The sequence below is a fragment of the Salvelinus alpinus genome, chromosome 7, assembly GCF_045679555.1.
Source record: "Salvelinus alpinus chromosome 7, SLU_Salpinus.1, whole genome shotgun sequence".
Lineage (NCBI taxonomy): Eukaryota > Metazoa > Chordata > Actinopteri > Salmoniformes > Salmonidae > Salvelinus > Salvelinus alpinus.
In genome coordinates, this window is record NC_092092.1 from 27894935 (window position 1) to 27907723 (window position 12789).

The 12789-nt window shown below is 42.4% G+C and overlaps 1 protein-coding gene across 9 annotated transcripts in view; it reads right to left on the minus strand.

Annotated features, from left to right (window-relative positions):
• arhgap17a (Rho GTPase activating protein 17a) overlaps positions 1-12466 on the minus strand; it is a 49965-nt gene extending 37499 nt beyond the window's left edge. For 3 of the 9 annotated variants that reach the window (XM_071409709.1, XM_071409707.1, XM_071409706.1), the window contains exons 1-2: positions 11887-12465; positions 2725-2764 (exon numbers count right to left, since the gene is read on the minus strand). In XM_071409709.1, the coding sequence (XP_071265810.1) occupies positions 2725-2764; positions 11887-12011 (165 nt within the window). In that variant the 5' untranslated portion in view covers positions 12012-12465. Of the gene's footprint in view, positions 1-2724; positions 2765-11886 lie in introns of all 9 variants that reach the window. The other 6 variants (XM_071409710.1, XM_071409708.1, XM_071409713.1 and 3 more) reach the window with 4 other exon arrangements.
• Between the last annotated feature and the right edge of the window lie 323 nt (positions 12467-12789).

A 12789-nucleotide genomic window follows, 5' to 3' on the forward strand; every position in this document is an offset into this window, starting at 1 on the left:
TAGGTCATTAATATGGTCGAATCCGGAAACTATCATCTCGAAAACAAAACGTTTATTCTTTCAGTGAAATACGGAACAATTCTGTATTTTATCTAACGGGTGGCATCCATAAGTCTAAATATTCCTGTTACATTGCACAACCTTCAATGTTATGTCATAATTACGTAAAATTCTGGCAAATTAGTTCAAATCAAATCAAATCAAATTTTATTAGTCACATACACATGGTTAGCAGATGTTAATGCGAGTGTAGCGAAATGCTTGTGCTTCTAGTTCCGACAATGCAGTAATAACAACAAGTAATCTAACCTAACAATTCCACAACTACTACCTTATACACACAAGTGTAAAGGGATAAAGAATATGTACATAAAGATATATGAATGAGTGATGGTACAGAACGGCATAGGCAAGATGCAGTAGATGGTATAGAGTACGGTATATACATATGAGATGAGTACTGTAGGGTATGTAAACATAAAGTGGCATAGTTTAAAGTGGCTAGTGGTACATGTATTACATAAAGATGGCAAGATGCAGTAGATGATATAGAGTACAGTATATACATATACATATGAGATGGGTAATGTAGGGTATGTAAACATTATATTAAGTGGCATTGTTTAAAGTGGCTAGTGGTACATTTTTACATAATTTCCATCAATTCCCATTTTTAAAGTGGCTGGAGTTGAGTCAGTATGTTGGCAGCGGCCGCTAAATGTTAGTGGTGGCTGTTTAACAGTCTGATGGCCTTGAGATAGAAGCTGTTTTTCAGTCTCTCGGTCCCTGCTTTGATGCACCTGTACTGACCTCGCCTTCTGGATGATAGCGGGGTGAACAGGCAGTGGCTTGGGTGGTTGTTGTCCTTGATGATCTTTATGGCCTTCCTGTGACATCGGGTGGTGTAGGTGTCCTGGAGGGCAGGTAGTTTGCCCCCGGTGATGCGTTCTGCAGACCTCACTACCCTCTGGAGAGCCTTACGGTTGTGGGCGGAGCAGTTGCCGTACCAGGCGGTGATACAGCCCGACAGGATGCTCTCGATTGTGCATCTGTAGAAGTTTGTGAGTGCTTTTGGTGACAAGCCGAATTTCTTCAGCCTCCTGAGGTTGAAGAGGCGCTGCTGCGCCTTCTTCACAACGCTGTCTGTGTGGGTGGACCAATTCAGTTTGTCCGTGATGTGTACACCGAGGAACTTAAAACTTTCCACCTTCTCCACTACTGACCCGTCGATGTGGATAGGGGGGTGCTCCCTCTGCTGTTTCCTGAAGTCCACAATCATCTCCTTTGTTTTGTTGACGTTGAGTGTGAGGTTATTTTCCTGACACCACACTCCGAGGGCCCTCACCTCCTCCCTGTAGGCCGTCTCGTCGTTGTTGGTAATCAAGCCTACCACTGTAGTGTCATCCGCAAACTTGATGATTGAGTTGGAGGCGTGCATGGCCACGCAGTCGTGGGTGAACAGGGAGTACAGGAGAGGGCTCAGAACGCACCCTTGTGGGGCCCCAGTGTTGAGGATCAGCGGGGTGGAGATGTTGTTACCTACCCTCACCACCTGGGGGCGGCCCGTCAGGAAGTCCAGGACCCAGTTGCACAGGGCGGGGTCGAGACCCAGAGTCTCGAGCTTGATGACGAGTTTGGAGGGTACTATGGTGTTAAATGCTGAGCTGTAATCGATGAACAGCATTCTCACATAGGTATTCCTCTTGTCCAGATGGGTTAGGGCAGTGTGCAGTGTGGTTGCGATTGCGTCGTCTGTGGACCTATTGTGTCGGTAAGCAAATTGGAGTGGGTCTATGGTGTCCGGTAGGGTGGAGGTGATGTGGTCCTTGACTAGTCTCTCAAAGCACTTCATGATGACGGAAGTGAGTGCTACGGGGCGGTAGTTCGCAATGAGCCAGGCGGCCCAAACTGTTGCATATACCCTGACTCTGCGTGCAATGAACGCAAGAGAAGTGACAATTTCACCTGGTTAATATTGCCTGCTAACCTGGATTTCTTTTAGCTAAATATGCAGGTTTAAAAATATATACTTCTGTGTATTGATTTTAAGAAAGGCATTGATGTTTATGGTTAGGTACACGTTGGAGCAACGACAGTCCTTTTTACGCGAATGCGGACTGCATCGATTATATGCAACGCAGGACACGCTAGATAAACTAGTAATATCATCAACCATGTGTAGTTATAACTAGTGATTATGATTGATTGATTGCTTTTTATAAGATAAGTTTAATGCTAGCTAGCAAATTACATTGGCTTCTTACTGCATTCGCGTAACAGGCGGGCTCCTCGTGAGGCAGGTGGTTAGAGCGTTGGACTAGTTAACCGTAAGGTTGCAAGACTGAATCCCTGAGCTGACATGGTAAAAATCTGTCGTTCTGCCCCTGAACAAGGCAGTTAACCCACAGTTCCTAGGCCGTCATTGAAAATAAGAATGTGTTCTTAACTGACTTGCCTAGTTAAATAAAGGTGCAAAACAAATATATATATATGCAAAATCGGCGTCTAAAATTACCGATTTCCGATTGTTATGAAAACTTGAAATCGGCTCGAATTAAATCGGCCATTCCAATTAATCGGTCAACCTCTAATCTGTAACTAAGCTAAGAGCCTCTTGTATTCACATATGCTGAGTCCGCAGTTCCATTGACTTACTGTACAGCACGTAATGGGAGAGTTGGTAGAGTAAATGCAAAAATGTAGCCTAGGTAATAATTTATTTACCTGTAGAAGGTCATCGCTGAGGACTTCTGTTTTCTCTGCTCTGTGGATGAGAAAATACAACAGGAGATAGATTAGGTTTGACAGCTACTGATTAGAGACATTTTGTATGTGCAAACACTGTCAATACAATGAGACCTTTCCAGACAGACTAGATTCCACACAGTGCAGAAGAACAGGGTCAGGTATTATGGGCAGGCATCTCTTCATGTGAACCACTGCACTAGCCTGTGTACCAACCACACTGTTTGAAATGTATTATACAACACAACTAGGGTACATTGTTGCCTTGGTGAGACAACAGGTAGTTGGTTGAAGCAGACTGGCACCCAGTATAGAAAACCACATGAAAGCCTGAGCACTATTGGTTTACATGGTGGGGGTTAGAGCCCGACCGATAAATAGGTTGACCGATATTGTCAGCTGATATTAGCCTTTCACAGAAATATTTGTATCTGTCTTTATTCCACAGATAAAGAACAGATATTATATACAGTACCAGTCAAAAGTTTGGACACACCCACTCATTCAAGGGTTTTTCTTAATTTTTACTAATTTCTACATTGTAGAATAACCGTGAAGACATCAAAACTATGAAATAACAGATGGAATCATGTTGTAACCCTTGCTCAGAACATATGAAAGCTGGTGGTTCCTTTTAACATGAGTCGTCAATATTCCCAGGTAAGAAGTTTTAGGTTGTAGTTATTATAGGACTATTTCGCTCTATACCATTTGTATTTCATATACCTTTGACTATTGGATGTTCTAATAGGCACTATAGTATTGCCAGCCTAACCTCGGGAGTTGATAGGCTTGAAGTCATAAACAGCGCTGTGCCTCAAGCATTGCTAAGCATTGCTGGCAAACGCAGTAAAGTTTGAATGAATGCTTACGAGCCTGCTGCTGCCTACCACCGCTCAGTCAGACTGCTCTATCAAATAATAGATTTAATTATACTATAATAACACACAGAAATATGAGCCTTTGGTCATTAATATAGTCAAATCCGGAAAATATCATTTCGAAAACAAAATGTTTATTCTTTCAGTGAAATACGGAACCGTTCCGTATTTTATCTAACGGGTGGCAACCCTAAGTCTAAATATTGCTGTTACATTGCACAACCTTCAATGTTATGTCATAATTATGTAAAATTCTGACAAATTCTGATTAGTTCGCAACAAGCCATGCGGCCCAAACTGTTGCATATACCCTGACACTGCGTGCAATGAACGCAAGAGAAGTGACACAATTTCCCTAGTTAATATTGCCTGCTACCATGAATTTATTTTAACTAAATATGCAGGTTTAAAAAAATCTACTTCTGTGTGTTGATTTTAAGAAAGGCATTGATGTTTATGGTTAGGTACATTCGTGCAACGAAGTGCTTTTGTTAAATCATCACCAGTTTGGCGAAGTAGGCTGTGATTCAATGATAAATTAACAGGCACCGCATTGATTATATGCAACGCAGGACAAGCTAGTTAACCTAGTAATATCAACCATGTGTAGTTAACTAGTGATTGTTTAGATTGTTTTTTATAAGATAAGTTTAATGCTAGCTAGCAACTTACCATGGCTCCTTGCTGCACTCGCGTAACAGGTGGTCAGCCTGCCACGCAGTTCCTCGTGGAGTGCAATGTAATCGGCATCCAAAAATGCTGATTACCCATTGTTATGAAAACTTGAAATCAACCCTAATTAAATCTGCCATGCCGATTAATCGGTCGACCTCTACTACAGACCCTGGTTCGATTCCAGGCTGTATTCATTTAGGAACCGGGCTGCTTCCCGGGCGTGAGCCAGGTGCCCCGTTCAAAGCCAATGGTGAAGTGAAATTGTCTCAAAACAAAATTGACATAACCTAGGCTTGATTAAGCATGTGGAGTAATGAGTAGGATTCTGTCATTTCATACCTCAGCAAAGAGACGGTGTGATATTGCATGTGACCAACATGTTGAAAATGGTGCTTTCACACAAGACTCCATAGTCCATTCCCTCTCTCCCCCTCCCCCATGCCTTTCTATTCCTCCTACAAGTCAAGTAACCCGTTTTGTAGCTTGTAACGTTTCCCCTTGCCAACTGGTCCTGGTACAGTTTCACTGTTAAGGTCACACTGCTCAGGTTTAGGCTGAGGTACAGCGAAAAGTTCTCAGGTCAGATGTTAAACAGCAGACAGTCGGTCAGTAACTGGAGCCCTAAACTCAACGGAGTCCCTCCTCTCCTCCAAAAACTGTGCTCTGTGCACTATAGTAACCTTGTGACAGTGGTGGACAGCTGCTTCCAATTACAACCCAGAGAGAGGCATGGTAAGTGAGCGCGAGAGAGAAAAAAAGAGGAGAAAGAGATGGAGGCTAAGAGAGAAAGATGGAGGCAGAAAGGGAAGGAGAACGAGAGAAAGGGGCTGCGAGCCAAGCCCCAAAACCAAATCCAGCGAGGATTCAAGTCGAGAAGTTTTCTGGAGAAGTGCCTGAAGCCAAGCAGCTTGGTGAGGTCACATGAAGTGTGTGGACATTCAACCTCAGAAACCAGAAGACATGGCCTGCGTTCCAAATGGCAAAAGTAGTGCACTAATAGGGGGCCAGAGGGGACATACATGGTTCTAGCAGCAGCAGGCAGCCAGGGCCAGAGGGGACATATGAGACTCACATCACTCACCACATCTACAGCACTCCAGAGAGAAACACACTTTAAAACATATTACTAAACCACAGGTCAGAATCCCTCTAGCTGTCTCCCATTTATTGCCTCTGTGTTATATAACAGTTCGAGTGCATGGAATGCGTCTGCATGGAATTATTGACTCGGAGCACCAATCCATTATATTTGCATGGTTATTTGGTGTATAAACAAATATGAGTAGCAGTAGCCTATATCCAACAACATAAAAGCCACACTCGCTCATCCAGACAAACTAAACTGCGTCACTAAAAACAAAAATAGACCTAGTATAATGTCCCAGCCCAGGAGCAACAACAAAACAATTGTTTAGCCTCTCTCAGCTGACCTGGGCTATTAAAGTGAATGGAGCCGAGTGACTACACCAGGCTCTGTAGAACTGTTACACTCACCACGAGGTAGCTTTGTGAACGAGCTAGCTATAGCAACAACAGTTACTTGGATCACTGAACAACATAACAGTTAGGCTACACCCCGCCACCAGCCTAAGAATTATCCCCATGGCAACGTGCTGGAGATGGTAAATGAATACTCTATCCGGTTTCTACAATAGAGGGGCTGTTGCTGGCCTTTTCACCACTCAATCAGTTTGGAGAGGAGGTTGAGTTTGTTATATTAGCAACAGTTGGCAGCTCAGGGCTCACAACATAATGGATATTGGACACAGATGAAATGATAGGACTTGTGCACAACTGAATACTTACAGGTGTGAAGTAGCATACTATTGCTGTCTGGTTTCATAGCCATGGGAAAATGTTGTGGGGTGGTGCGATTTTTTTCCGGCAACGAGGGGAGGGGTCCGCTAATACAGGACTAGAACAGGCTCAGAGCACTACAAATTTTATTTGTAAAGGTTTTATAATTTATTTATTTGTATTATTCTGGTTTTGCAGGGGGTGCTGCAGTATCTTCAGCACCCTTACTATGTCCAGTTTTACAAGGAGATGTTGTGCTACTGAGCCCACTTCTTCTGACCAGTCAATTTCAGTGTTGCATGGACCTACCACCTAGACACCCAACCCTTTGAGAACTAGGGAACTGAAGAATGTTGTGGTTTTAACTTCTTATGGATGAGGGGCAGTATTGAGCAGCTTGGATGAATAAGGTGCCCAGAGTAAACTGCCTGCTACTCAGGCCCAGAAGCTAAGATATGCATATTATTAGTAGATTTGGATAGAAAACACTGAAGTTTCTAAAACTGTTTGAATGATGTCTGTGAGTATAACAGAACTCATATGGCAGGCAAAAACCTGAGAACAAAATCCAACCAGGAAGTGGGAAATCTGAGGTTTGTAGGTTTTCAAGTCTTTGCCTATCCAATATACAGTGGGAATTTGGTCCGATTGCACTTCCTAAGGCTTCCACAAGATGTCAACAGTCTTTAGAACCTTGTTTCAGGCTTCTACTGTGAAGGAGGAGAGAATAAGAGCTGTTTCAACCAGAGGTCTGGCAGAATGCCATGAGCTCAGTAAGGCGTGCGCCGGTGAGAGGTAGCTGCGTTCCATTGCATTTCTAAAGACAAAGGAATTCTCTGGTTGAAACATTATTGAAGATTTATGTTATAAACATCCTAAAGATTGATTCTATACATCGTTTGACATGTTTCTACGAACTGTAATGGAATTGTTTTACTTTTCGTCTGGCCTGCGCGTCGTGAATTTGGATTTGTGAACTAAACACGCGAACAAAAAGGAGGTATTTGGACATTTATTTACAACAAACATTTATTGTGGAACTGGGATTCCTTGGAGTGCATTCTGATTAAGATCAAAGGTAACTGAATATTTATAATGCTATTTCTGACTTCTGTTGACTCCACAACATGGCGGGTATCTGAATGGCTTGTTTTGGTCTCGGAGCGCTGTACTCAGATTATAGCATGGTGTGCTTTTTCTGTACAGCTTTTTTGAAATCTGACACAGCGGTTGCATTAAGGAGAAGTTTATCTAAAGTTCCATGCATAACACTTGTATCTTTTATCAATGTTTATTATGAGTATTTCTATAAATTGATGTGGCTCTCTGCAAAATCACTGGATGTTTTGGAAGCAAAACATTACTGAACATAACGCGCCAATGTAAACTGAGATTTTGGGATATAAATATGAACTTATCGAACAAAACATACATGTATTGTGTAACATGAAGTCCTATGAGTGTCATCTGATGAAGATCATCAAAGGTTAGTGATTAATTTTATCTATATTTCTGCTTTTTGTGACTCCTCTCTTTGTTTTTCTGTGAATAGGTACTGACCTAACATAATCAGATGGTGTACTTTCGTCGTAAAGCCTATTTGATATCGGACACTGTAGGGGGATTAACAACAACTTTATCTTTATAATGGTGTAAAATACTTGTATGTTTGAGGAATTTTAATTATGAGATTTGTTTGAATTTGGCGCCCTGCACTTACACTGGCTGTTGTCATAGCCGTAAGAAGTTAAACAACTTACTGTGCTGAGATGTGCAACCTATCTGCCTGTGACAAACTGTGGCTAGATTCTTTCCTCAATCCTTCTACCACTCTGCTGGAACAGGCTCGGTCTTATCACCTGTTACCTCACCAGGTTCTGTCTGAAGTCCATCAGAACTTGGGAGTTAAAATCAAGAAACAAGAGTAGGCAAGGATTCACATCCTCTTCTACACAGGTACTTCTCTAGCGTTCATCACGCCAGTGTTTTTCACCCATTTTCTCTTCTTAGAAACAGCACTTCTCTGGCAGGCCATTTCCTGTTTGGAGAAGAATAAGGAGAGATTTCCTCTGAGCGGCTGACTGCTGAACACAGTGTTCTGCTCCGGCACAATCACAGGAACTCAGGGACAGGCTAAAGGCCCTTCTCTATCACACACAACAAGCACACACACATTCATGCTCACATGCACGCTCGTAGCTCGCACATATGCTCACATGTATACTTGTACTTACACTCTCCCACAGGTCTGCTTTCTGGATCACACACACTCCTGATTTAATGTTAGTCAAATACAGTGAGGAAATGATTAGTTTTCCAGCAGTCCTGTCTGTTGACCCTGAGCCAGTGGCACAGCGCTGAAGGTACATTAAGGGGATACTCTGAGCACTCAGGATACGGTTACACTCAAATAAACACGCCAGGATTATCTGGGTATGGCAACTTGGATGCCTCTCTATGCTAACTACACTGCCATTCAAAAGATGCCAATTGGAAAGAAGTACAGAGTAGCTTAGCCTTGCAGATCAGATCTTTTCTAGAATTAGAGCTAGGCCCTATGAACATTGTTTCTCCCCATAGAATTAGAGTTTGTAGAACGGATGGACATTCCAATTCAACGCTATGTTCCATTCCACATGTGGCATTCTAGGTGACTTTTGATCCTTAGACCAGAGCAGAGCAAGATTCCCCAGTCTGAGATGTTATCTTGGCTGTGTCTCAAAACTCTTCAATTGCTTCCTTTCCAAGTCACCTTTTCTCCATCAGCACTGAAAGGACTGGATAGGTTTCCAACTTGTTCTTTCACCTGCCATTATGTTCTGCCAGATCAGAGATCATGGCAGTAGGAACATGAAGCTAGTTAAAACTATTAGAGCCACAACTGTTGCGTGTTGTGCAATGTGTATCATCTCTGGTCATGTGTTCACTCAGAGAAGCCAAGGAGACCTTCCGTACCATCCCGTGCTGGGCTCTCCCCTAGCCCATAGCTAAAAGTTATATTCATACTCCCACGCAGCACCCCTCACACTACAGCCCCACGTAATGATAACAGGCCAGGGCCCGGTTTCCCGATAGAGATGGAATTTAGGTGTTTTAAGGATGCATCTTTCCTACAGAGGCCGAAGATGTAACATGCGTTTCCCAAAACACCATGCAGAGAGAAAGGTAGCTAAGTGCGTCTTTAGAGAATATTCCGGTACTGATAGGATCAAAAGAAAGGGAGTGCTGCTCTTGGATGAACTTTCACGATTCAAATCTTTACTAAACATTAGAATTATATTACCACCTATAGCTGCAAATATTGAGGTGGCTTATTCTAATAAAAATTCACTAAATCACAGATTTGGCACATCATTGCGCACATGAAAGGCTACACATGAAATACCGAGACAAATTAGAGTGGTCTACAAGTAGCTAAATAAAACGCAATTGAACATTAAAATGTATTTCAATATGATTAATATAGGCCTATAGCCTACTGTTTTAATTTCAAGCATCTTTTTTATACATCGCTTGTTTATACCATTGCAAAGACTTTGGCAACGTTGTATTTGTGGTCAACTTTGTTCTGAAGTTATCAGCGGTCAGAGAGAGACAAAAAAACTCATGTGATTCTACGTTTAGCGGAGATCTTGTGTATAAAGTGACGCGGGAGAGCAACATTAATAACGGTGGTTTTGGGAAACCACTCAGATATTAAACGATGCTCCTATGAAGGTTCTAATGATGAACTTAGCCTTAAGATGCTTTTGGGAAACCTGGACCTGGCCAGACAACAACACTGGCTGTGTATTCTACTAGCTACTGTCTGCAAGGCAGGGCAGTCCTCTCCTTTTCAAGGATACTGTTACAGGGAGGTTCTATATCTCTCTCCATGGATAAAAGCCTACGGAATTAGTGATCCGTTGACAAGATATTCCCAAAGATTACACTTATTCAAAAGGCTGCTCTCTCAAGGGTAGTTCCATTACTGGTGATTAGGCCAGAGGCCCTAGACTATGGTTGAGAGTGAGAAGAGACATTGAAGCACTATCGTGTCATACTTATCTCAGGTATTAGACACTAGCTTGTTTAATGCATTAAATCTTGCTGACTGTGTGTAATTTTGCATGCCAAATGCAACTCTAGACTGTTTGAATCGGCAGTTTCAGTTTTAGTCTGAGTGAAAGTGGAATGGAAGAGCATGGCGTGACTCCATTACTTGATCGTTTAGTGACCCCCCCATCCCCATAAGTACTAGAGGTGAAACTGTTCTGGTGGCCTTCTACCGCAAGCACACCTGTGCTCTTTTGAGCCACACAGGGTAAACAAGGATGTTATCTCTTGGTTAGCATCAGTTAATATGAACTTGATCACTCATCCTGGCTGCCTCAGCAGATTAGACTGACATGGCATTGAAGTGACATGGCCAGCCAACAGAGCTGGAGGACTGGTGACTCACTGATGGACTGGCATCCCAAAACATTGCTTGAATCTCTTCACTAGGTAGGATTCCATCCAATTTCAGACAGATTTTCATGTGAATATTCTAAAATCTTCATAAAACAATGAGCATTTTCCCACCAGAGATGTTTCCATCGAAATACATTTTTGTGGATAAAAGCCTGTGCGTTACATTGTTTTCTATCGCATTTTCAACTCTGCTGACGGTTGTCACAAAATCTTGCGTTATATCCAGTAGCAAATGTGCCCACTCTGGTCTTGGTACATGAGCTCTAGCCAACAGCTAGCAGATACAGTGCGGGTAGACTACCTACCTACAGTATGAGATTATTATGGATAACAGCGATATTACTTGTATTTGCCAAACGGCAGCCAAGCATTGATCATCATGTCACCAGAATAAGACCCTCGATATTTATTGGAAAGGAGCATCAAGCTCATCACCTTGCACTTTCACCACCCTGTGAAGTTCACCATTTACTTCATCTGTAGCCTAATAACCTGCATGCTTTCCCGAGTCATAGTGGGAGGACCACACAACATATCATAGCGTGACTCCCAAGTTTACTTCGATATGATGGTTATTATATCAATATTTGGCATGAAGGCGTTTCCACTGCCATTTCTCGCATGATACATTTTACCGACACAAAAATATCCCACCATGTCGAACGAACAAATTGCATTAATAAAATTGTTCCGGCATTTCACCTTTCCATCAGCCCGGACGTGATTGTTTTCATGCGTCAGGTAACGTTAATGTATCCGCATGAAATTGTTGGATGAATAACCAGCCAGGTCAATGTCAGTTAAATGCGGACAAAAACTGTTGCAGGGCAAGCACTTTTTGTACCATTTCCAGCATAAGCCATTTGTGGCTCGGCCACGTGAAGTAGAACGTCGTCACAGTCTTTGGATAACAGCTGTCAAATGTCTTTAGCTCAGTAGTAGATGTGCAAATCTGGCCGTTACCTATGTAAATGTGCGGTATGCATGCTGGCGAATAGATGTGATGCTAAATTCACCATGAAACAACATGCTTAGACTTCCAGCCATGGCACAAACCGTTCATAGCAAGCAACAGATGTGAACTGTTTAGGAAACCTCACCACTTTTTCCTCGATGAACAAAGCTCCAAATTAAATGGGACAACATTCACGTTAACTTTAGCCTTGACATGACCAGTTATTGATACAAAACATTTATTTTCTAGCCAACTGAATTGACAATACGGCATATGAACGCCATAGAAAATCAGGGCAACATCCCTACCCCCAACGCCGCAATAAAGACAAAACTAGCTAACGTTAGCTAGCTAAATTTAACAACAGCCAACATTACTTGCCTGCCAACTGTTTGGTTGGCGAGTTGTTTCATCCGATTGAACTGTTTCTTCATTTTTGCGTCCTTCTCCAGTGGAGTCTTGCTACGTTTTAGAGCTGGAAAAGTAACTCCTGCGATGTGCTTCATCAGACGAGAGTCCTTAGGTTGGTCATGAAGTTCACAATAGCCAGCTAGCTTTTTGTCGAAGATTAGCTTGCAGCTAGCTAAGCTATGAACCAATTAAAATAGCTAACTTACTGTAACTAGTCACTTTTTAGCTAGTTTAGTCTAGCCTTCAAGTAGTTGTTTCAGAAAAAAGCTATTCCCTCGCAAGCTGACGACATGGTTAAAGCTATGTATATGAAAAAGCTATCCAGAGTTCCACTGACTGGTTGCAGCCTTTACATTGCTGAATATCTGTCTGGCTACTCAACGTCGACCGCTTCTCCCAACCAGCTTGCAGCACACCTCTCCCCTCTTTGCCAGCACAAGCTGAGGGCGTTGAATGGGTGGCAGGAAGTATACGTAGCAAAAGCATCCATCCGTCTTACACCATCCCCAGCACTGCTAAATGTGCAGACTGTGTAGCTTGGGCTAGTTTACGAAAGTAATCTTGCTCGCTCCCGTGATACAATACAGTACTGCAATAATTTGCACTGACCTCACAACCTCACTAGAATTGTGATCATGAAGACATTGAACATGCCAACAAAATTATACAGTAACATTTACCCATAGCTATTAAAACAGTCAGTTGAGTTGAAATATCAAACTGTTGTTCAATGACATACAGTACCAGTCAAAAGTTTAGACACACCTACTCATTCAATGGTTTTTCTGTATTGTTGTACTATGTTCTACATTGTAGAATAATAGTGAAGACATCAAAACTATGAAATAACACACATGGAATCATGTAGTAACC